Here is a 21,764-nt window from a genome sequence, read left to right as displayed (position 1 = left end):
TAATACGAGGTCCCATCTAGCGACCTCCAAATAGCGAAACACGAGATCCCTTCTGGCGATCTCCTTTAATCAACTTGGAATCCCAATCTGGCGATTCCTTTTAACCAACATGAAATATGAGGTCCCATCTGGCGACCTTCATCAACTTGGAATCCCATCTGGCGACTCCTTTTATTCAAAGCTGAAATACGAGGTCCCTTCTGGCGACCTCCTTTGACCAATATTGAAATACGAGATCCCTTCTGGCGATCTCAAACAACTTGGAATCCCATCTGGCGATTCCTTTTATTCAATATGAAATATGAGGTCCCTTCTGGCGACCTCCTTTAACCAATATCGAAATACGAGATCCCTTCTGGCGATCTCAAACAACTTGGAATCCCATCTGGCGATTCCTTTTTCTGAAGCTGAAATAATGAGATCCCTTCTGGCGATCTTCTTTAATCAAAAACCAAAAAATCTATTTTGTAAATCGGTCAACCTGGAATCCCATCTGGCGATTCCCTTTAACCGATTGCTCGATGTCGTTCCTCCTGATGGCAGGGTTTGAAAATTATTATCTTCTCTTCTCGTTGTTCTAGAATCAACTCAATGATTCTTTCTTCATCTCTAATTTTGTTGGAATGCATTAAGGTCTCCTCCTGTAATGATCCAAAAAACGTATATGCAATGATTTATGATTAGATGCCATGCATGCATTTGTACCTGGTTTTGAAACATAGGCCCCATCATCTTCTTCTATTTCATGAAACTCTCTCTTGATATGAGTTTGCTTTTGAAGTCGTATGCTGGATTCATTTCTCGTGCTGCCTATCATATCTTTGAGAAGAAGTCTTTGACTTTCTTCAAGTAGTCCTTTTCTCAAAATGTATGACTTGTATTTGCCTCTTTGTCATGCTTTTGTCAAATGCTTTAGCTTGGTTTTCAAATCTATGGGCTTCCAACCAATTTTAAACTCGTAAAACTTTTCAAAAAAACAACTCGTTTTGCCCCCAGTGTAGGGGTGTGATCCTAGTCTGGGCTTTTATAGAGAATAAATTCATTCAGCCAATGATAAACTTTTTTAGTGCGTGAAGGGATAATGATGATTTTTTTTTTTTTTTCTTTTTCAAAATGCACATTGTTATTACAGATGATTATAAAGTGACCACTTAATCATTCATCAGAGGTAGGGATGTACTTTAGGGTTAGCTTTTCTTAAATTTCATATTAAACCATTTTATGATATAACCACTCAAACTTGTTCAAAAAGTGCATAATCTCATCATTTATTAAAAAAAGGTAGGCTCAAAGACAAACATAAAATATGGCTGAAAACATGAGCCCTGACTGCCTAATAGAGAAAATAAAAGTAATGACAAAAGCAAATGACAAAAACATGCTAAGGCAAATAAAGTTGTTTTACATTTTGAAAACTACGAGAAGTTCTTGGGTCAACCCGTTCTGGAAAGTCAACCGAGGCAATGCTTTATCTTCCTTCCCCATTTGCGTTTCCTTGTCTTCTCTTTCGATCTCGCCTTCTTCATTATTGACGATTCTTGACCAAGGTTTTCCAACCCTTTATCCCCTATTACTTTTGTCATGACTAGGCAATAGATTTGAATTGATATTGGGTGTGTCTTCAAACGACACCCATCCTATCTTGATGAGCTTCAACAACATGCTCTTGAAAGCGTAGCACGTTTCAAGACAATGTCCGGGAATACCAGCATGGTACTCGCAAGTCAACTCGGGCTTATACCAGATGGGGAATGGTGGTTGTAGTGGTAATGTAGGGATAGGAGCTATTTGTCCAATGCTCAGTAGTTTGGCATACATTTCCTTCAAAGGCATGGGTAATGGTGGTAGTTGTTCTGCAATGTATCTTGTGTTTGGTCTTTGGTCGTTGTTTTGGTTGTTTGACTGGTTATTTGCTCGATTGGAGGAAAAAGGTTTGTTAAAGTTTATGTGGGCAACATGAGAGGTAGGTATTTGTGGGTTATATGAATCCGTTATCTTGTCATTGGACCCATCTTCGAAGTTGTTAACGGGACCTTTCATTTTTCTTTCAATAAAACCCTTTGTCTCCAATGGCTCAATTATGCGTCCAGCTTTAATCCCTTGCTCTATTCTTTCCGCTATGCGTACAGCATCATAGAAATGCTGAGCTGAACTACCCATTAAATGCTCATAGTAGGGTGCCTTGAATGTATTGGCGAACAAAGTCACCATCTCCGTTTCTATCAAAGGAGGTTGCACATGAGTGGCCTCGTCCCTCCATCTTTGCGCATAAGCCTTTACTGACTCTTGGCTTCTCTTTTCCATTGACATAAGGCTTGTTCGATCTGGAGCCATTTCCAAATTGAACTTGTATTGCTTAAGGAAAGCCTCCACTAAATCCTTCCATTTCTTAATCCTGATATTATCTAGCCTCATGTACCAACTTAGCGCCGACCCCGATAGACTGTCTTGGAAAAAGTAGATCAGTAACTTATCGTCATGAATCACCTCAGCCATCTTATTGCAATAAGATCGAAGGTGAGTGTTTGGGCATTCCAACCCAGTGTACCTTATAAACTCTGGTATCCTAAAATCTTTTGGTACCGTGATGTTTGGCACCAAGCATATTTCAGACGCTCGCATGGGGTCAAACCAGTCATTTCCCTCGACCGCTCTTAACCTTTCTTCCAAGGCTGATATCTTGTCATTGTTCATAAATCCAGTGGACCTATTATCGGAAGGCCCATCTACAGTGATGTGAGCTTGAGGGGGCTGAATGGGAATGGCAGGCGCAAATTGCTGCCCCGTCACTGAATCTGCCCCCAAGTTCTGAGATACCCCCGGGACATGAACTGACGGTGCTCCTATAGGTGGTTGGGTAGACGTTCCCTCCCCGTTCTTGGCTCTTAAGAGTTGCTCAAGCAGATTGGTCAGTCGAGAAACTTCATTTTTCACAGATTCCAACTCGGTCTGGTAGTGTGACTCTAAGTGAGCTCTTTCTTCGTTTTCCATTCTTGATCTGGACCGGGTGTGGTGGACTTTGGATGTGGGACCTATGTTTCACGATCTGGCGTGCGTGGAAAAATGTAAATGAATGTATGATAAAGAACAATGCATGATGCATATATAATGCGAGCTGAAAAGACCTGAAAACCGAATGCCTTATGGTTAGGTTTTGTCTTATGCAAAAATATATTTTATGGAGCATACACCCTATAGCTGGTTCTAATTCTTTTGTGCTTGACGAGGGTAGGTTGGCTATTCAGTCTCTAAAAAGGGTCTCTTGCTGTCCCAGTGATTGCCCTCGTGGAGGCAATATGGGGGCTTGTAGGCAATGAGATGGTCACATGTACCAACTATTACCAGTCTAAGCACTCAGCGAAGAGTTGGGGTTTACACAAACTTAAACCTTGACTAACAGTCGTAAGGTAAGCTGCTAGTCCCCCACTTAACTTAAAGTTTGTGTGTGCTTCTCAATAATCAAAGTATGTGATGCATGAGACAGTTCTATAAGATGTATGAGACAGTTCTATACAAATGCATGAACAATATGTGTAAAAATATTTAAAGCATATAAGCGGATAACAAAAGGAAAGGCATATTAACAATAAACACACGAAAACAAAAACAAATCAGACAAAAACAAAGCTTAGTCCACAAGGTCCCCAGTGGAGTCGCCATTCTGTCGCACGTGAGCGACGTCGCGGCGATCGTCCACCCTCGAATGTGTGATGGGGATATATATCTGGTCAATGTGGGGAGACAAGGAATTCGTTGTCTCTTAGTAGTGAAAAATGGTGTGGGAGTCGCCACCTAGTATTTTGGTCACTAGGAACCCTAACTGGTCTCAGAGATTGGGCACGGGGACTGGTTGCGTAAAGGGAAGGTATTAGCACCCCAAATACGCCCTACCTAAGGTAAGCTGCATTGTTTATTTGTCTGATAAAATTCAAGGTTTCGTTGTGTTTCCTAGTTGTTGGTCCGTCTATGGTTCAAGAAAAGTCCTCCTCAATAAGGAGGTCCTTATCTTATCGGGTAAAACCTAACCGTTCTAATGTCTATGTAAAAAAACAAATTTTTAATATCAGGAAAACGTTTTATGTATAAATTAGTAATCCCATATACTAAAAGAGGACAAAAAGATTTTTTAGAATTTTTGAAATATTGGCCTAGTTCTCATGGCTTGAATAAACTGGTTATTAAAGCCAAAATGCATGCTAATACATATATTATTTTTTGAAATTTCCTTTGTTGTGTGAAAATATGATGTTATAATATTTATATATATATGTTGGAGAGACTAGGCCGTATTTTAAAACAAAACATTTTTTAAATATGTATTTTTGTACGCTTTGGCGCAAATCGGGTATTTTAATACTGGATTTGTAAAAAACATACAACCAAATATTAATCCACTTTTATAAAATAAATGCCGAAAAATCAATGATATTTTCAAAGATATTTTTAGAAAATTTTGGAAAGCAAAAGACATTTTTTGTTTTGAAAATCTTTGATGTTTTGATGAAAACCGGGTATTTTAATACCGGATTTTGTATCTTTTCAGTATAAAATACCAACCAATATTAATCAAAATACAGTAATAAAATTACAACAAAATCACATATATTTTTCTATAATTTTTGCAAATTTTTATAATTTTTTTCATATATATAAATATATATATAAATAATACAAAATATAATATATATATATATATAATATAATATTAAATCGGGCTGGGCCGGCCCAAACCATTGGGCCGGACTCAGCCCCAAAAGTGTTGGGCCGATTTCGGCCCAAAATGGATTGGGCCGTTCTCGGCCCAAAAAATAAAATTATCTTCTGGGCCAAACCCGGCCCAGAATACAGGTCTGGGCCGGACTCGGCCCAGAAGGCAGGACTGGGCCAGGATCCGCCTGGCCCAGACCAAAACGGGCGGGGGGAATTAATTTCCCCCCACCCCTGCATGCAGAACGCTATTCGTTCTGCATGCAGAAGGAAAAACAAATAAAAGCCAGAAAAAAGGGGAGGGGAAAGAAGAGTTACCTGGCGCGGAGTTGCTGGCGACGCTGGTGTTGCCGCTGCTACTGGAGGCGGTGCTGGTACTGGTGCTGCTGGAGGCGGTGCTGGTACTGGTGCTGCTGGAGGCGGAGGCGGTTGACTCTCGGACGGCGGCAGTGGCGCTGCTGTTAGCAGCCGAGAGGGAGTTCCTTCCTCCTCCCTTGTCCTTCGTTTCCTTTCCCTTTCGTTCTCTCCCCTTTCTTCTTCTTCCTTGGTTTTCTTTCCTTCTCTCTCCTTCGTTCTCTCTCTTCCCTCTCTCTCCTCTGTTTTTTTTCGTCCGTTCTCCTCCTCCTCTGTTCTCCTCTCCGTATGTCCTCCCCCCCCTCATTGCTGCTGTGTTGGCTGTTTATTTATAGGGCCAAGTGAGTGGGTTTGTACTGTGGAGCATGGGGAGCAACCGGCCGGTCGGCCATTGGGCACGACTGCCAAGGTTCGGCCCCCTTCCCCGGTTTTCTGGCAAGTGCGCGGTGGGTGGTCGGCCATTGTGTCCGGTCGGTGGGCTCTAGGCGAGAGAGTGGCCGGCAGAAATTCAAATTAAAGCAAACCTTTTTCCTTCTTCCCCGCTGCGTGATCGGGGGAAGAAGATGAACAGTGTCGTTCAAAACGACACCGTTCTGCTCTTTCTTTTTTTTTTTTTTTTTTTTTTTTGAATGTATGAAACGGCGTCGTTTTGGAGAAAACGCGCCGTTTCATTTGAATGTGGCGCCAAAACGCGCCAAATTCCAAATCAGCCCTTAATCATCTTTTTTCTCTTCAATTGCATCCCTGTCAATTTCGGTCTCCGCCCCTCCATTTACGCGCCTCTTTCAATTTGGTCCCTGGTTTCGGATTCCTTCAATTAAGTCCCCAATTGGCCCTTAAACTTCAATATTTATGCAATTAGGCCCCTGATTTGACCTAATAAATTCCTAAAAAATATATTTTCGCCCCAGAACTTAAATTTCTTCTAATTAAAGCCCAAATTGACTTAAAAATCAATTTTTCTTGCAATCAAATCTCCTATAAATTCATTTAAAAATCCAATTAAGTCCATAAACATCCAAATTTGGGCTTTTCTCCTCAAATTTCAAATTTTCCTTGTCAACAGGGCTCTCCTCCTTCAAGAATATATTATCAAAAATTCCATCTTTGTATTTTTAACCTCATTGACCAATTTTCCAACCATTTTCTGAGCGCTTCTGCCTCCTGTTATTTTTCTAACCTCCTTTGGCTATATATTTTTATATATATTTTATGGGGACCCAAAAATGGGTTACAACAAGACTTTTTAAAGTTCATTATATAATACTAGAAGAATATTTTTTTTTTCAATGTGAGATTTGAAGCCATTTAATATTATTATTATTGTTGTTATATATATATATATATATATATATATATATATATATATTCACAAGAAAAAAGTTGTTTTTCCAATGTAGGATTTGAAGTTTTTTAGTATACTCTATGTTTATAATAAAAAGGTTATATTTTTTCAACATGGAATAAAAAAGAATAGTTTAAATATTTTAACTTAAAAGGATAACATGAATCTTTTTAATATGAGATAAAAAAAATTTTGAAATAATTTTTTAAACTTTATTATTTACAACATATATAATTTATATTCATATGAATTATTTCTTAATTTTTTAAAAATGAAATATTAAAATTTTAAATTTTAAAATCTTTGGATGTTGGTACGTGCAGTTACAGACCTTTAAATCCTTTCACAAAAGACATAAATTTTCCAATAAAGGCAATTCAATCACGTTTCGTAAAGTAAGTTCATAGCAAGTTTACTAAGGACAGTTGGAACTCTCTATTTCGCCAGTTTCCAAGATTCTACCCAGAAGACATACTCTGACACATTTCGGTTCCCGAGAAAATCCAATTCCCCCGACAGTCAATCTTGGAAAATATGGAATCGAAAAAATTGGCTGCTTTGCTTTCTTCTCTTGTCTCTGAACTCCTCGTCCTTGTCCTCCTCCTTTTCCCTTCCGATTCCTACAATTCCAATTCCCATGGAATCCTTTTCCGTATCATTCGCCATTATCTTTCCTGCCAAGAACTCGCCACTTCACTCTCCCTCTTCCCGATCTCCAAGAAACGGAAGAGAACCCAATTACGAGAAGCGGGTTCTGAGCCGACCCATGAAGACAGAGACCTCGAACGCGGATCTCGACTCGGTGAGTTGAGCCGAGTTGCTCCTAATCCTGACTCTTTCAAAACCACCTTCAGGATGAGATCTTCAACGTTTGAATGGTTGTCTGGCTTGCTTGAACCGTTACTAGAGTGTCGTGACCCTATTGGAACACCAATAAATCTCTCATCCGAGCTCAGGCTTGGCATCGGTTTGTTTAGATTGGCTACTGGGTCAAGTTACATTGAAATCGCTGGGAGATTTGGGGTTACTGAGTCAGTGACTCGGTTCTGTGCAAAGCAATTGTGTCGTGTTTTATGCACCAATTTTCGCTTTTGGATCGCATTCCCGACCTCTACCGAGCTTCAATTGGTGTCAAAAGATATCGAGGGTCTTACCGGATTGCCAAATTGTTGTGGTGTGATAGACTGTACAAGATTCAATGTTGTTAAAAGAAATGATTGCAAATTAGCATCAGACGACGAGGTTCAAGATGACAGCATTGCTGTTCAAATTGTTGTTGATTCATCTTCAAGAATTTTGAGTATTATTGCAGGTTTTCGTGGCGACAAGAATGACTCCAGGATACTAAAGTCGACGACTTTATGTCATGATATTGAAGGACGGAGGCTATTGAATGCGACTCCGGTTATTGTCAATGGGGTGGCTATTGATCAGTACCTAATTGGAGATGGAGGATATCCTCTGCTTCCATGGTTAATGGTTCCATTTGTTGATGTTGTGCCAGGATCATCCGAAGAAAAATTCAATGCTGCAAATAATTTAATGCATGTTTTTGCACTTAGAACCATAGCTAGTTTGAAGAATTGGGGTGTTTTGAATAAACCAGTTGAAGAGGAGTTTAAGACTGCTGTTGCTTTTATCGGGGCATGTTCGATTCTTCATAATGTTTTGCTAATGAGGGAGGATGATTCTGCATTGATTGATGTAGAAGATTATTCTTTATATGATCAAGATTCTCAGTTTTATAAGGATGCAATGACGGAAGAGAATTTGACCGAAAAGAAGGCTTCTGATACGAGAAGAGCATTGGCTACAAGAGTTACAGAATTTTCATAAGACCTGAGGATCTGTATACTTTTGGAGTCTCAATTTTACAAACAGCGGTTTGCTTGCACAGATTTTGGAAGGGAGGTGCACAATTCAATTCAACTTTTTTTTAAGCAGGTAGTTCAGGCTTTTGTATCTTAGTGTTAATAAGTTCATTGGGATAGATGCATCACTGACAAATTTAACCTTCTGGCTCGGATTTGTTCTCTTTCGTTGATCAATTGATTTTTTAAGATGTGCGGAATTCAGCGTCCTTTGCATTTATCTAAAACTATCATATGTTTTTCTTTTTCTTCCTGAGAATGGAGATGTTGTCTTCTGAAACATCCTTGTTAAAAACTCATTCTTTAAATTTGCAAAGAGTTTTTCAACTTTTTTTTATATATATAGGTTTCTTGTGACAAGGGAAGAGTTATATTTGAATATTTATGTACAATGTTGGAAGAGAATTGTTTATGATGTTTTAAAAGAAAAACACCAGATAAGCTTAATTTAACTAGCTTCACCCATGATTCCTTTATGTGGACCTGTTTATCGATGAACATTTAACACTCAAAGGTGATCATCAAATTCTGGGTTTTCTTGCTCAACTTCTTCATGCGTCTTGTATCAACTACATATCTAAGTTTTAACTATCAGATGACTGAATTCTTGATGGGTTGTAGGGATTTATGTTATGTTAAAAGTCCTATGAGATGGATAGGGGCATTAATTGCTACTAATCTCAATCCTTGCAGGCCACTTTTGTTTAGGACAGACTGGTTGTGGGCATTTTCTTTTAGTTTTCAGTTTATTACCATTTATTGAAGCAGTTCTGAAGTAACCATAGCCCTTGGGATCTCTGTGTTAGTAATCTCACTACCTACTGAAGGTAAAATAATAGTCCTTCCACCCACCAGACTCAGAGGATAGAAACTATCAAAGAAGATTGCTTCAGCACTGACCACTGTATTACTCATTTAACTGGCATAAGCACACAGTGTGATTGACCCTACAATCCTTGAGAAATCCACCCTCCCTCTTCTTGCTTCAGGCTGTTCCTCACAGTTTTCCTTCCATGCTCTTTGAAGATAGCTCAACTGCAGCGTTGTTCCTTAGGCTTCACTGAAGTTTCTGCAAATCTCAAAGCCTCGAAGCATCAAATAAATATCGTTGATGATACAAGCAAAGTGAGCTTTTCTTTCACGGCTGAAAATATAACTTCCCCCTGATATCTTCCACTTTAAAATTTCTTGATTCCAATTTATGTTTGTTTACCCATCATTTTGCTCCAAGTGCCCCTAGAAAACTAAAACAATGTGATAAAGTGTTGCTAAAATGGTCTAAAATTCTGATAATTCTTCACTCAAAAAGAAGGTCTTTGCTGTCTGCATTTGCCGCTGGAACGTAGCCAGCTATCATTAGGTTGGTTTATCAGATAAATGAAATATTACCGCAATTAAGTAAACTGTAGCACTATTTGTGGATAGAATGATGCTCCGTCTTCCATAATCATAACTTTTCTAGAAATCAATCGAAAGTTACAGGATTTTGTATATGCCAAAAGAATCTAATGATTATCTTTTGCATTAGACGCATATGTACAGGTCTTCTAGGGCAAACATGTGCTAGTACCAATTTATTAGCATGTTTAAGTTACATGTTGAGCTGGTGATTCTGGATGGATGGAGATTTGGGAACTGAATGCAGTTTAGGCCAATGTTGGACAACCTAGCTGAAAATGGTTCCAGGGTCCTCTGGTGGTCAATGTAATTGATCTGGTGCTGGATATCTTCAGAGGAAGCTGCATTTTTCACCGTTCAGATCAAGTTTGACTCTGCGCCTCTGATTAAAACCATTCCCAATTTGCACCAGTTCATTGTTTAACAAATGAAGTTACTCGCTTAATTTCCTTTTTCTTTTTTATCCTTGAACTCTCGGCAAGGCATGTTGCTCCGGCATCACTCTACTTATCTGCAAGAATACCATCATGTCACCTATATTGGAAATTGCAGAACATAGAGTTCTTGCAACCAAACCTGCCTACAGCAGGCTTTGAATCAAAGAGCAACCTGTCATATCTTGTGATAAACTAATGCCTTGTGCATTTATTTAACTTGAACATAGATTTTTAAGGTTTAAACCATCGCTATTCGCATTGGATATAAGTAATGAAGTTAACACATGCATGTATGGATCACCTGCACTCATAATTATTAAACCCGGCTTGACCCGGTGGGTTAATCTAAAACCCAATCGACCTGATAGCTAGACTGATCAGGTAAATTTGATGGTCTTAGACTCGCCCGCCCAGAGTTAGTTCACTCCCAGAGAGGGGAGGTTGCTGATTTTCTTAGACTTTGATGGTCTCATCATCAATGGCAATTATCTTATCTTATGGGCTACTGCATAAAGCCCATCTAACTCATTTCCCTTCTCAGCTTTTGCTATTTTTATTTCTTCTCTAAAGAAAGAAAGAAAGAAAAACCATCGATGTTCATAATGGACCAAAAACAAAAGGAAATCTTTTATTATTATTATCTGGACTTTAATTGGTGGTTGGTAGCCCTAAGGCTTGAACTCAAAAAGAAGCAAGCCTCTCCTCACCAAACTTTGACCTAGCTTTTAATTCTTTTTATTTTTTTAAGGTTTTGATGGGGGACACTTCTTTCACGACCTTGATTTTTCTAATGATTGTTTGGTTATTGAATTATTACAAACCTAATCTCATGCGGTTTATAACAAGGAGCTCCCGTTAATTATTAGGAGTTAGTTAGTTAGTATGGTAGCGGTAATAATTTAAAATATTATTTTATAGAGATATTTTTTATTAAAATATTTTTTATTTTTTAAAAATTATTTTTAACATCAACACATTAAAACAATTTGAAAAAAAATTAATTTTAAACAAAAAAATTCAAATTTCTAGAGAACACGGTTTCAACCACGTTTCCAAACATGATTTAAATATACACGGTATATTTTTGCATTTCAATAGGGTTTTTGAAAAAAAAAATGAATTTTATTTATTTATTTTGCTTTAAATTATTTTTTAGTATTTTTAGATCGTTTTAACATGTCAATGTCAAAAAAAATTAAGAAAAATATTATTTCAATTTATTTGTAAGAAAAAAAACCTTAAAAAACAATTATTACCAAAACATCAAACTGGCTCTGAAAGTATCTCATAGCAGAATGCACTAACCAATTATTTAAATTTTCCATCCTGTCATGGAGAAAGATTCCATGGTTGAAGACTGTATGATAAGGAAAAATGTCATGAACTCATGGTATAAGTAATTTCCTATCCAATAACAGCAAGCTTGATGTTAGGTTAGGGTTGATGGTTGTCTTCTTTCATTGAAATGTTTTGCTATGCCCACACGAAACAAGGCAAGAAAACCAGACAACATTAGGAATTGTTTCAATGTATTGATGTTAAAAATAAATTTTAAAAATTAAAAAATATTATTTTAATATATTTATAAATAAAAAATACTTAAAAAAAACATCTATTACACTTAAAAAAAACATTAATTAATTACTGCCTAGCTTTACTAGAAAATCCACACAGTAACTGGGCGATTGAAACTCCAGCCATTTTTATATATTTGTCCTGTGATTATCAGAGACGGTAAAACGAAATTGGAATTTTTTTTTTTTTGTTGGAGAAAAAACAAAGAAAATAAATATTGTCAGCAGTAAGACGGAGAGATTCTTAAAAGGAGTCATCCATTGTCAATGAGGTGGCTACGAGCCACCAACTCCCCTGGAGTCAAATTCTTGAGGACACCTCACCAACCCCTTACCCACTTTCTATTAGCAGCACATGTAGCCATCCCCAACAACAAATTGGTGAGCCCACCACAATTTTCTACTCTCTACGATTTAAATCAATTACACGTGGCATAAAATGTCGAGCCTTTTATTTCAAGAAACCAAACCTAACACCGTGAACTTAATTTCTTTCGCAAATATCTAAAATAAGGGGACATGAATTAAATGTATAGAAATTGAATTAGTGTCCGAAACCTAAAATGACCACTGGACAAACACCGATAAGTGGGTCCCAAAATACCCACGGTGTCCTAAGAACTCACCAACCCCCACCCGGTTGGCAGCCGGTCCAACCACCCCACTACTCCGGCTCAAACCGGACTCTCATCTCCAATAAATACCACCTGCCCTTGCCATTTTCAATCAGGTCAGACATCCTTACCATCGTCGCCCCCAGAAAAACCTTCCAACGCCAGGAAAGAGAGTATAGTTTTGTTATAAGATATACAAAATAATGGCCGCCAACGGAGAGGAACAGCAGACTCAGGCCGGAAGGCATCAAGAAGTTGGCCACAAGAGCCTTTTGCAAAGTGATGCTCTTTACCAGGTAATTTAACCGAGAAACCCCTGATCTTGGTGCGAGTTTTGTTTTTTTTTCCTTGGTTTGTTTTTTTTTTAACATTTTTTGTATATATTTGGACTGGTTTTTAGTATATTCTTGAGACCAGTGTGTACCCAAGAGAGCCTGAATGCATGAAGGAGCTTAGAGAGTTGACTGCCAAGCATCCTTGGTATGTTTGTTGAATCCTCACATGCATTTTAAATACATCAACATGAGAGATTTTATTTTCATAAAAAAAAAAAAAGGGTTTTGTTTTCTATATATTGATGTTTATGGCGTGGTGTTAATAAATCTGATGTGAATGATGGGAAACAGGAACATCATGACCACATCTGCTGATGAAGGGCAATTCTTGAACATGCTTTTAAAGCTTATCAATGCCAAGAACACCATGGAGATTGGTGTTTTCACTGGCTATTCTCTCTTGGCCACTGCTCTTGCTATCCCTGAGGATGGAAAGGTAAAAACTAAACACCTGAGATTTCTCGGTCCCAAATCAGTCAAAAGAAATTAGGTGACGGTAAGAAAATAATTGGGATCTTGTGACTTGCAGATCTTGGCTATGGACATCAACAGAGAAAACTATGAACTGGGTCTCCCGGTGATTCAGAAAGCTGGTCTGGAACACAAGATTGAGTTCAAGGAAGGCCCTGCTCTGCCAGTTCTCGATCAAATGATTGAAGATGTAAGAAATATTCTGTCTTTGACAGAAAAAAAAACATTTTTTGTTTGCTCGTATGAGATAAGAGATGATATTCATTTAAGAAAATTGATGTGCTATTACTAAGCTTACTATTCTGCGTGTGGCGAACTACAGGGAAAGTACCATGGAACTTATGACTTCATCTTTGTGGATGCTGACAAGGACAATTATATTAACTACCACAAGAGGTTGATTGAGCTTGTCAAAGTCGGAGGGTTGATTGGGTATGACAACACCCTGTGGAATGGATCTGTGGTGGCACCAGCCGATGCGCCGATGAGGAAGTATGTGAGGTACTATAGGGACTTTGTTCTGGAGCTCAATAAGGCACTTGCAGCTGACCCCAGGATTGAAATTTGCATGCTTCCTGTTGGTGATGGTATCACTCTCTGCCGTCGGATCAAGTGAGGGGCTGCATTCCCTGCCTATATTATATATATATCAAATGTTGACCATTGATTTGGTCACTTGCAAAAACAAGTGATGTGTAATAAAAGAGATTTTACCGACCTCGCTTATATTTTGTACCTGAAAGAATGGTGAATGGCCGAGAAACTCCATTCTTGAATTTCTGTCAAAGTGGATTTTTTACGCACTTAATCCATATTGTTCTTTAACCAAGTACTTATCACGCTGTGCTGAGAATGTTCATGGTTTAAGGAGTTTGCTTCAACATTCAAAATTAAGAAGCACGGGGTCCCTTGCTCCCTTACGAAGACCACTAGATGCGGTTCCCATTCAGTTAATGGCCTTAAGGACGAGTTTATTTCCTTTTCGTTCTGACTTTCTGTACATGCAGCCCGCACTCTCCTCGTAAATAAAAACTGCTAACCGCAAGTAAAAGAATGTGTATAGAGAAAGGGCTTTTGCAAGCTTGGCCTTGAACTAGCGTGGAAAAGAGAAGGGTGGTAGTTCTTGAAGTCGACTCTGTTACAGTCAAGCATCGTGTTACTGTTAACCTGTGATCGTTGGCAAGAGGGTCCCCTCATGAAGGTATTCTTGAACAAATTTGTAAAGAGTGGATGGTGGGCATCGAGTTTGATTTTTAAAGTGCATCGGTCCTTTATAGTCCAGTTTTGGCCACCAACCCAGCGGTCATTAGTTTGACTTTACCCTCGCATACAGATAAATTCAAAGGTAGGAATTAGGTTCTCATCCTGAAAGACGTGTAGCCTATATTGACTTCTATTTTTTAAAAAACAATCTTGAATAATACCTCATCAATGGTCCCGGAGCATCCTAATCAGCATAAAACACCGACAGCGAGTAATAATCCCCAAATCACTCTTGCCATGCAAACAGCATTTCAAAATCTTCATAAAGTTTGCAACAGGCAAGGTTTCAGGGAATGTATCATCAGGAAACTCCAGAAAAATCTTGAATTACCCCAGTAGCAACAGCTTCATGATAACACGCAATGCTACATTTCAAAAAATATTATTTTAATATATTTATAATAAAAATTACTTTGAAAAAAAATCTAACTACACTTAAACCTCGTTTATTTACTGGAAAGTAATTTTTTATTTAAAAGAGAATTTCAGGAAAGGAAATTCTAAAAAATTAAATTATTTTTCAATGTTTAGTAGTGTAATAAAAAATAAATTGAAAAACACTTTCCAGTATTTGGTTGGTTATGTCATGGAAAAAAAAGCTGAAAAATAACTTCTTAATGTTTTAATTTTTTTCAAGTTTATTAAAATAATAAGAAACAAATCTTACAAATTAAAAAGTTGAATGAAAATGAAATTGAAAAAAAATATAATTTCATTATTTATCTCAAATAAAATAAATAATAATCAAAATAATAGAGATCAAATCTAAAAAAAAAAAAATTGAAAGATGAAAAAATTAAAATAATAATAATTAACATTTTATAAATTATTTCAAATAAAATAAATAACAATCAAAAGAATGAGAACCAAATTTGATAGATAAAAAATTTCAATTAAAAAATAATAAGGGAAAAGCAAATAACAATTATAAAAATAAATATTCAAAACAAAATATATATATAACAATCAAAAATTTGAGGACCAAATTTGATATAATCAGCAAATAATATGATATTTTTAAACTTTTCACCACTTCCGGAAAGTGTTTTCCGCCCAAAATAAAAGAAAAACACTTTCCTGAAAACCAAGCCAAATTTTCCGTTGACCGGAAAGTGTTTTCCGTTGACCAACTTTTCTAATGGCAAACAAACACAGAAAAGTTCGGAAAGTGGTTTCTCAGAAAACACTTTCCAGGAAACAAACACAGCCTTACTAACACCGCCTTATAGTCCCTATTGTCCAGTGTAGGCAGAAGCTAGAATTGGCAGTCAAGAAAAAAAAATAACTTACAAGGAGAATTGAATAGAAATCCTCTGATTTTCTAAAGCTACGGGAACCGGAAATTAACTCAATTGAAGACCCTGAAGTAGATGGACCGTGTCCGCAACCCCATTAGCAAAGACTGACCGTATTGGTCAATTGGGAAGACAATGGACCAGTTCAACTAGTTTTTACTGAAACAAATCAATCCAGACTAAACTAAAGCACACATAAAAATGGCTAGAGATTCCCTGATAGGATACAAATCGAACCCAAACTACCTGTCCTAGGCCATTTCTTTCTCGCCATCTTTCAGGCTCCAAACCTAGCATTCCCACAAAAACCTTTAGAAAACTACAAACATATGAAAAAACAACAGAAGCTCACCATCTCAACACCTAAGAAAAAACACATGCCAAGCTGTTCAAAAAATCAAGCCCTCAACGCATTCAAAGAAACAATTCATAACATTACAAATTCAACCAGATCAAGCCATAGCTGCAAATTGGATACACAAACTAGACATGCAACTTTTGATTGATAAAAAGCTTTGATAAATCATAAGCTCACAAAGAACCCATCAAAACCCAACTTTATAAATATTTATAATATGAAACATAATAGTTTTCATTAAACTAGCCTTTATATTTACTTGGGTTACCTTAAAAGCTACTGAAAACAGCTCATTTTCATTAACTGGAAAAGAAGCTCACTGATATTCTGAGCAAGAATGCATCAGCAAACAATAATCTTAGCTCAAACTTAAACCTCTTGGAGAAACAGGGAGAGCAACCAGCATCCTAATCAAAATACAAAGTATTATCATCGCCAGTCAATGAAAGCAGTAACATAGGCCAGATTCGTTATCATACGTGTCACTTACTAAAAAACAATGCCATTAACACCATAACAAAAGTCAAGCAATAGCTCAAATCAATCAGCGAAACAAAATCCACAAAAAATATGGAAAATTAAACTCGTATTTCAACTAGCCATAATCATTAAAATCATCCTGGACAGAGTAATTAAACGCTTTAAAGGCCATAAGGTCTACCAAATGGACTGAAACCCACATCAACAACAAAAAAAAAATACAGAATTCAAAATTCCAGAATTCAAAATACCAAAATGGATATCACCATCCCCAAGCTCTCAACGGTAACTCTTCTGGAACCTAGCACGGGCACCACGTCCACCAAACTTCTTAGTCTCGCACCTTCTTGGATCCGCTACAAGCAAAGTCCTATCGTACCTAACCAGTATATCTTTAATCTCCTTCTTGCTTTGCTCATCAACATACTTTTGATAGAAAGCAACAAGAGCCTTCGCTATGCTCTGCCTTATCGCGTAAATCTGCGAGGTATGACCTCCACCCTTTACTCTGATCCTCATGTCGACACCAGCAAATCGATGTCGTCCAAGGAGGAGGATTGGCTCGTAAGCCTTGAATCGGAGGATCTCCGGTTCAACGAGTTCAATTGGGCTGCCGTTGATTTTGATTAGGCCGCGGCCGCGCTTGCAGTGGGTGACTGCTACTGCCGTTTTCTTCCGCCCGAAACATTGAACCGACTCTGTTGGTGCAGCTGTCGCCATTGTTAGGGTTCGTTCGAAGTAGAATGCAAACGTGAAACCCCGGTGATCTAAGGAGCGGAGAGTAAATGAAGAGTATATAGTGGGGGTGCTAGGGTTTTTCAGTTAGGGTGGAGGAGAGCAGGCTTGGGTTTTGATGAAATTACGAAATTGACATTATGGTGAAAGCGTGGATTGGGAGTTGGGCTGGGCTACAATTAAAATCTCCAGGCGTTTCCTGAGCTAGGCTGGATTCATTTAAGTTGGAAAGGATCCAACTCAGGATCCATAGAAAATTCTAAAACTGCCCTTTGCTAGTTTGCTTTCTCTTTTATTTCCCAAAATCAATCCAACGATGATTTCTGTTTTCTATTTGTTTTTCTTATTTATTTTTATTTTCGTAGCCAATCAATGAATAATATTAAAAAGATATGATGTAATTAGAAAAATAAAAAATTTGAGAGGGCAACTTCTCGAATGTAGCTTTGCCCTGATGGGCTAAATTAAATTATTAAAAAAAACATTAATTCCCCTCAAGTTACAGAACATTATTTATTGTATGGTATAATTATGAATTTGTCCTTGAAAAATAATAATTGAACTAGACATTAGGAGCATATTTTTCTTTTAACATATTATATAGTATTCATCATTTTTTTTTCTTTTCTTTAACATGTTTTCTTATTTTTTTTATTCTGTTTTTGGGGTTTTGTGGTTTTTTTCTTATTAGATTAGCCTCGATTACATAACCAAAATTACCGGTTTTAAAAGTTAATATGGATTCATTTTTATTTTTTTAAAAAAAAATTGATTTATTTCAATTTCATCCTTCAAACTTTTCTATTTATTTTTTTCTATAAGATTATCTTAATCTTATACCAATGGTAGCGGGGTTTTTAAATTCACCTGGTTTAATATGGTTTTTTTAGTTTTTTTAATTGTTTTTTTTTATTTTTTTCGTTGTACAATATTGGTTTGTTTGATAATCCAAATAGGCTCAGTTGTTTTTTTACTAGTTTATTTATTATTGTTATATATTTTTTTCTATATTATTGGAATTACTTACAGAATCAATAACTCGTGACTTGGATGTTTTTTCACCCTAATATTATTTTACGTTAAAATATATTTTGCCCGGGCAACAAATCCAGCGATAAGTGCTTCAACTTGGTCATGGTCACCCAATTGCTACTACTGCAACCAAGGATCTGGTGTTAAATAGCTATGTTTGAGAATCTGACTGGGTGATGGGCTCGGGCTCGGGCTCGGTGATTAAAACTATTCTTGGACTGGGTCCGTACCAAAGAAGTTCGGCACGTTTGTTTAACACATTATTATAATTTGTTTTCAATAAATATTTATATTATGTTTCCTAAATTAGGGGGCTGTCCATGTCCTCCCTGTTAATGACCAGAAAAAGGTTAAACAATAAGATCCATACATTAAATACACCATTAAAACACGGGGTTCAATGAACCTAACAAATCAAGGTCATAAAAGCCGTGACCGTGATCTATAATGTTCTTAACTCCCACAGTACTTTACCCTACTCCGATTCAACACATGGCAGGTACAGATAATAAAAAAATATATATGTTTTTAAGTCCGGTTGTAATTATTTTTTAAAATGTTTTTTTATTTATAAATATATTAAGATAATATTTTTTTATTTTTTATATTAGTACATCAAAATAATTTAAAAACACCAAAAAAAATATTAAAAATAAATAAAAATTTAAATTTTTTCAAAAACATTTTTAAAATATAAAAACAAACAGGGATCCATGTAATAAACTAATTATTGAGCCATAAGACACGATTAAATGGTAACTGATTTATACATAAACACATGTTTCAAGAGAAACATAATTTAGTGCTAGCGTATATGTATATATATAGGAATATATAGGTTCTTTAAATTGGTTTATGAGAGATTGCGTGGTTGAAGACTCGTTTGGATTCTTAAGGTAATTTCTCTTTTCGCGCCCTCTATATACGCGAACAGCATGCTTCTTCTTCTTCTCTGCACGGACTGGTGTCCCTTCTATACAAAGAAAAAAACATTGATCCTATTATCCCAATTAAGATTTAGCCCCTGCCCTCTGTTATCAGCCATGAAGATCACATTTACTCTGTCTTTGTGGTCCTTTTGGTGTGGTTTCTATTGAGGGAAAGAATCCCGAATAATTAGATGATATGATGTAATCAATGGGATTGAATGTTTATCTCCTATAATAACTCCTAGAATATCTCCTAGTATAGTGGATCTAATTGTATATATATGTTGTACATATGATGTTCTTGTTTATCACGAAATATACAGAGAATCAATTATATTTCTATTCTCTCTTTATGGTATCAGAGCAGTGGTTCTAAGAACCCAGAAATACCTCATGTCAGGTGACGAAGATCAAAGGTTCCTTGAACAAAACAGGAGCTCAATGTCTTTCAGGACCTCAGAAACATGGGAGAACTCCAACCATCCACTCTTCCTCCATCACGCAGACCAACCAGGGGCCGTCCTCGTCTCACAAATGCTGATGGAAGATAATTACACAACATGGGTGCAGTCAATGAGCATGACACTTACTATCAAAAACAAAAAGGGGTTTGTAGATGGAACCCTCAGGAGACCGACCCACAACTCTAATGAGCAACAACAATGGGACCGATGTGATATCCTTGTAAGAACATGGCTGCTTGGATCCATGTCGAAAGATATCTCAAGCAGTGTCATCCATTGCAAGGATGCAAGAGGTATATGGCTGGAATTGAAAGAAAGATTTTCTCAGACTAACACAGTTTCCTTGTTTCATATAGAAAATGTCATTCATGACTGTGAACAAGGCACAAACTCAGTCACAACATTTTTCACAAAACTCAAATGCCTATGGGATGAGAAGGATGCACTTAATTCCTTTCCTCCTTGCAATTGTGAGGTAGCCACCACGGTCAAAACCTTCCTGGAGACACAGAAGACCATGAAATTTTTAATGGGGCTCAACGAAAGCTATGCACAGACCCGAAGCAATATCATAAGTATGGATCCTCTTCCAAATCTGAACAAAGCTTATGCCATGGTTTTACGCCATGAGAAGCAGGCAGAAACCTTCACTGGAAAATTGAATACACCACCAGAAGCATCTGCATTCACAATAAAGAAAGTGACCCGTGATTTTGCATCAACCAATGGAGAAATCAAATTTTGTGAAAAATGCAACATGAACAATCACAACACCAAGAATTGCAGAGCTCACCTCAAATGCACATATTGCAATGGAAAAGGTCATACCTATGATTATTGCCGAAGGAGAAGGAATGCTACTGCAGGTGGACAAGGAAGATCAAAGGCCAATCACGTAGCTCCTCAAAATCACAACAAGGAAGATTTGCCAGAATTCCCTTTTTCACGAGAAGAATGCCATCAACTTCTCAGCCAACTTTTAGCAAACACAAAGTCTGCATTAGCCAACCTAGTTGGTAACATTCCAAATTATGAGGAACTCTCAGGACCTACGATCGGGGAAGATGATTGGGACGGGCACTGAGAAGGAGGGTCTTTACTGCCTCAATTTGTCATCGACAGCAACGTGCAATGCAGTATACATCAACACAAACAACTTGTGGCATCAAAGACTTGGTCACCCCTCAACTAAAATATCTTCATTATTTTCGTTTATTGCCAATAAAGCATGTATTTCCAGAAATTGCTATATCTGTCCTTTAGCCAAACTCACTAGGCAGCCTTTTCCATTGAGCACTATACGTAGTGCATCATGTTTTGATTTAATTCACATTGACATTTGGGGTGGTTATCATGTTCCATCTTCCACTGGTGCAAAATATTTTTTTACCATTGTTGATGATCATTCACGAAGCACATGGGTATATTTGATGAAACACAAATCTGAGGCACGAACTTTACTCATTCATTTTATTCAAATGGTTGCAAATCAGTTTAGCAAGAGTATTAAGGTCATACGTAGTGACAATGGCTCAGAATTTAAAATCCCTGAATTTATTCATCTAAAGGCATTATTCATCAAACCAGTTGCGTCAACACACCACAACAAAATGGTGTGGCTGAGCGCAAACATAGACATTTGCTGAACGTTGCAAGAGCCCTACTTTTTCAAGCAACTCTTCCAAAACACTTTTGGGGGGATGCCATACTCACTGCCGCTTACTTGATCAATAGGACACCGACTCCGCTCCTTAAAGGGAAAACACCATTTGAATGCCTTTTTCACACAAAACCAAGTTACTCTCATTTAAAGGTTTTTGGATGTCAATGTTTCGTGTCCACACACCCCACTCATCCCAGCAAATTTGATCCTAGGGCTCATGAATGTGTTTTCATTGGGTATCCACATGGCCAGAAAGGGTATAAGCTTTACCTTTTAACAACTAAAAACATTCGTGTTTCAAGATATGTGATTTTCTTTGAGCATGTGTTTCCATTTCAACCAAGTCCTGTTCTTACCTCCCGGTCTCATTCACCAAAACTCATCCCTACAATTTCTCATACACCTTCCATGCATATCTCCATCCTTATCCTATATCCTC

The 21,764-nt window shown here is 37.3% G+C and overlaps 3 protein-coding genes across 4 annotated transcripts; 2 read left to right on the top strand and 1 right to left on the bottom strand.

Moving 5' to 3' along the window:
- Positions 1 to 6,787: 6,787 nt before the first annotated feature.
- Positions 6,788 to 10,355, top strand: LOC7465028 (protein ANTAGONIST OF LIKE HETEROCHROMATIN PROTEIN 1-like). 2 transcript variants are annotated; one of them, XM_024602919.2, is made up of 3 exons: positions 6,788 to 8,350; positions 8,971 to 9,402; positions 9,806 to 10,355. In XM_024602919.2, the coding sequence occupies exon 1, from the start codon at positions 6,941 to 6,943 to the stop codon at positions 8,240 to 8,242; it is 1,302 nt and encodes a 433-aa protein (XP_024458687.1). In that variant the 5' UTR covers positions 6,788 to 6,940; the 3' UTR covers positions 8,243 to 8,350; positions 8,971 to 9,402; positions 9,806 to 10,355. The 2 variants fall into 2 exon arrangements, with proteins under 2 accessions (XP_024458687.1, XP_002298728.1); XM_002298692.4 differs by lacking the exon at positions 9,806 to 10,355 and having other exon boundaries at positions 8,971 to 9,704.
- A 2,059-nt stretch (positions 10,356 to 12,414) lies between these two features.
- Positions 12,415 to 13,938, top strand: LOC7492044 (caffeoyl-CoA O-methyltransferase 2). Its single transcript, NM_001404769.1, is given in 5 exon segments — positions 12,415 to 12,596; positions 12,701 to 12,780; positions 12,927 to 13,071; positions 13,165 to 13,296; positions 13,429 to 13,938. Coding segments are annotated over 5 exon segments (744 nt in total). The 5' UTR covers positions 12,415 to 12,503; the 3' UTR covers positions 13,723 to 13,938.
- Positions 13,939 to 16,591: 2,653 nt separating this feature from the next.
- LOC7492045 (40S ribosomal protein S16) lies at positions 16,592 to 17,298 on the bottom strand. Its single transcript, XM_002300189.4, has one exon. It carries the CDS (start codon positions 17,220 to 17,222, stop codon positions 16,782 to 16,784), a length of 441 nt encoding a protein of 146 aa, XP_002300225.3. The 5' UTR covers positions 17,223 to 17,298; the 3' UTR covers positions 16,592 to 16,781.
- Positions 17,299 to 21,764: the final 4,466 nt, after the last annotated feature.

Source organism: Populus trichocarpa, chromosome 1, assembly GCF_000002775.5.
Source record: "Populus trichocarpa isolate Nisqually-1 chromosome 1, P.trichocarpa_v4.1, whole genome shotgun sequence".
NCBI lineage: Eukaryota > Viridiplantae > Streptophyta > Magnoliopsida > Malpighiales > Salicaceae > Populus > Populus trichocarpa.
Note: the sequence above shows the minus strand (reverse complement) of the source record. Positions and strands in the feature narration are given on the sequence as shown.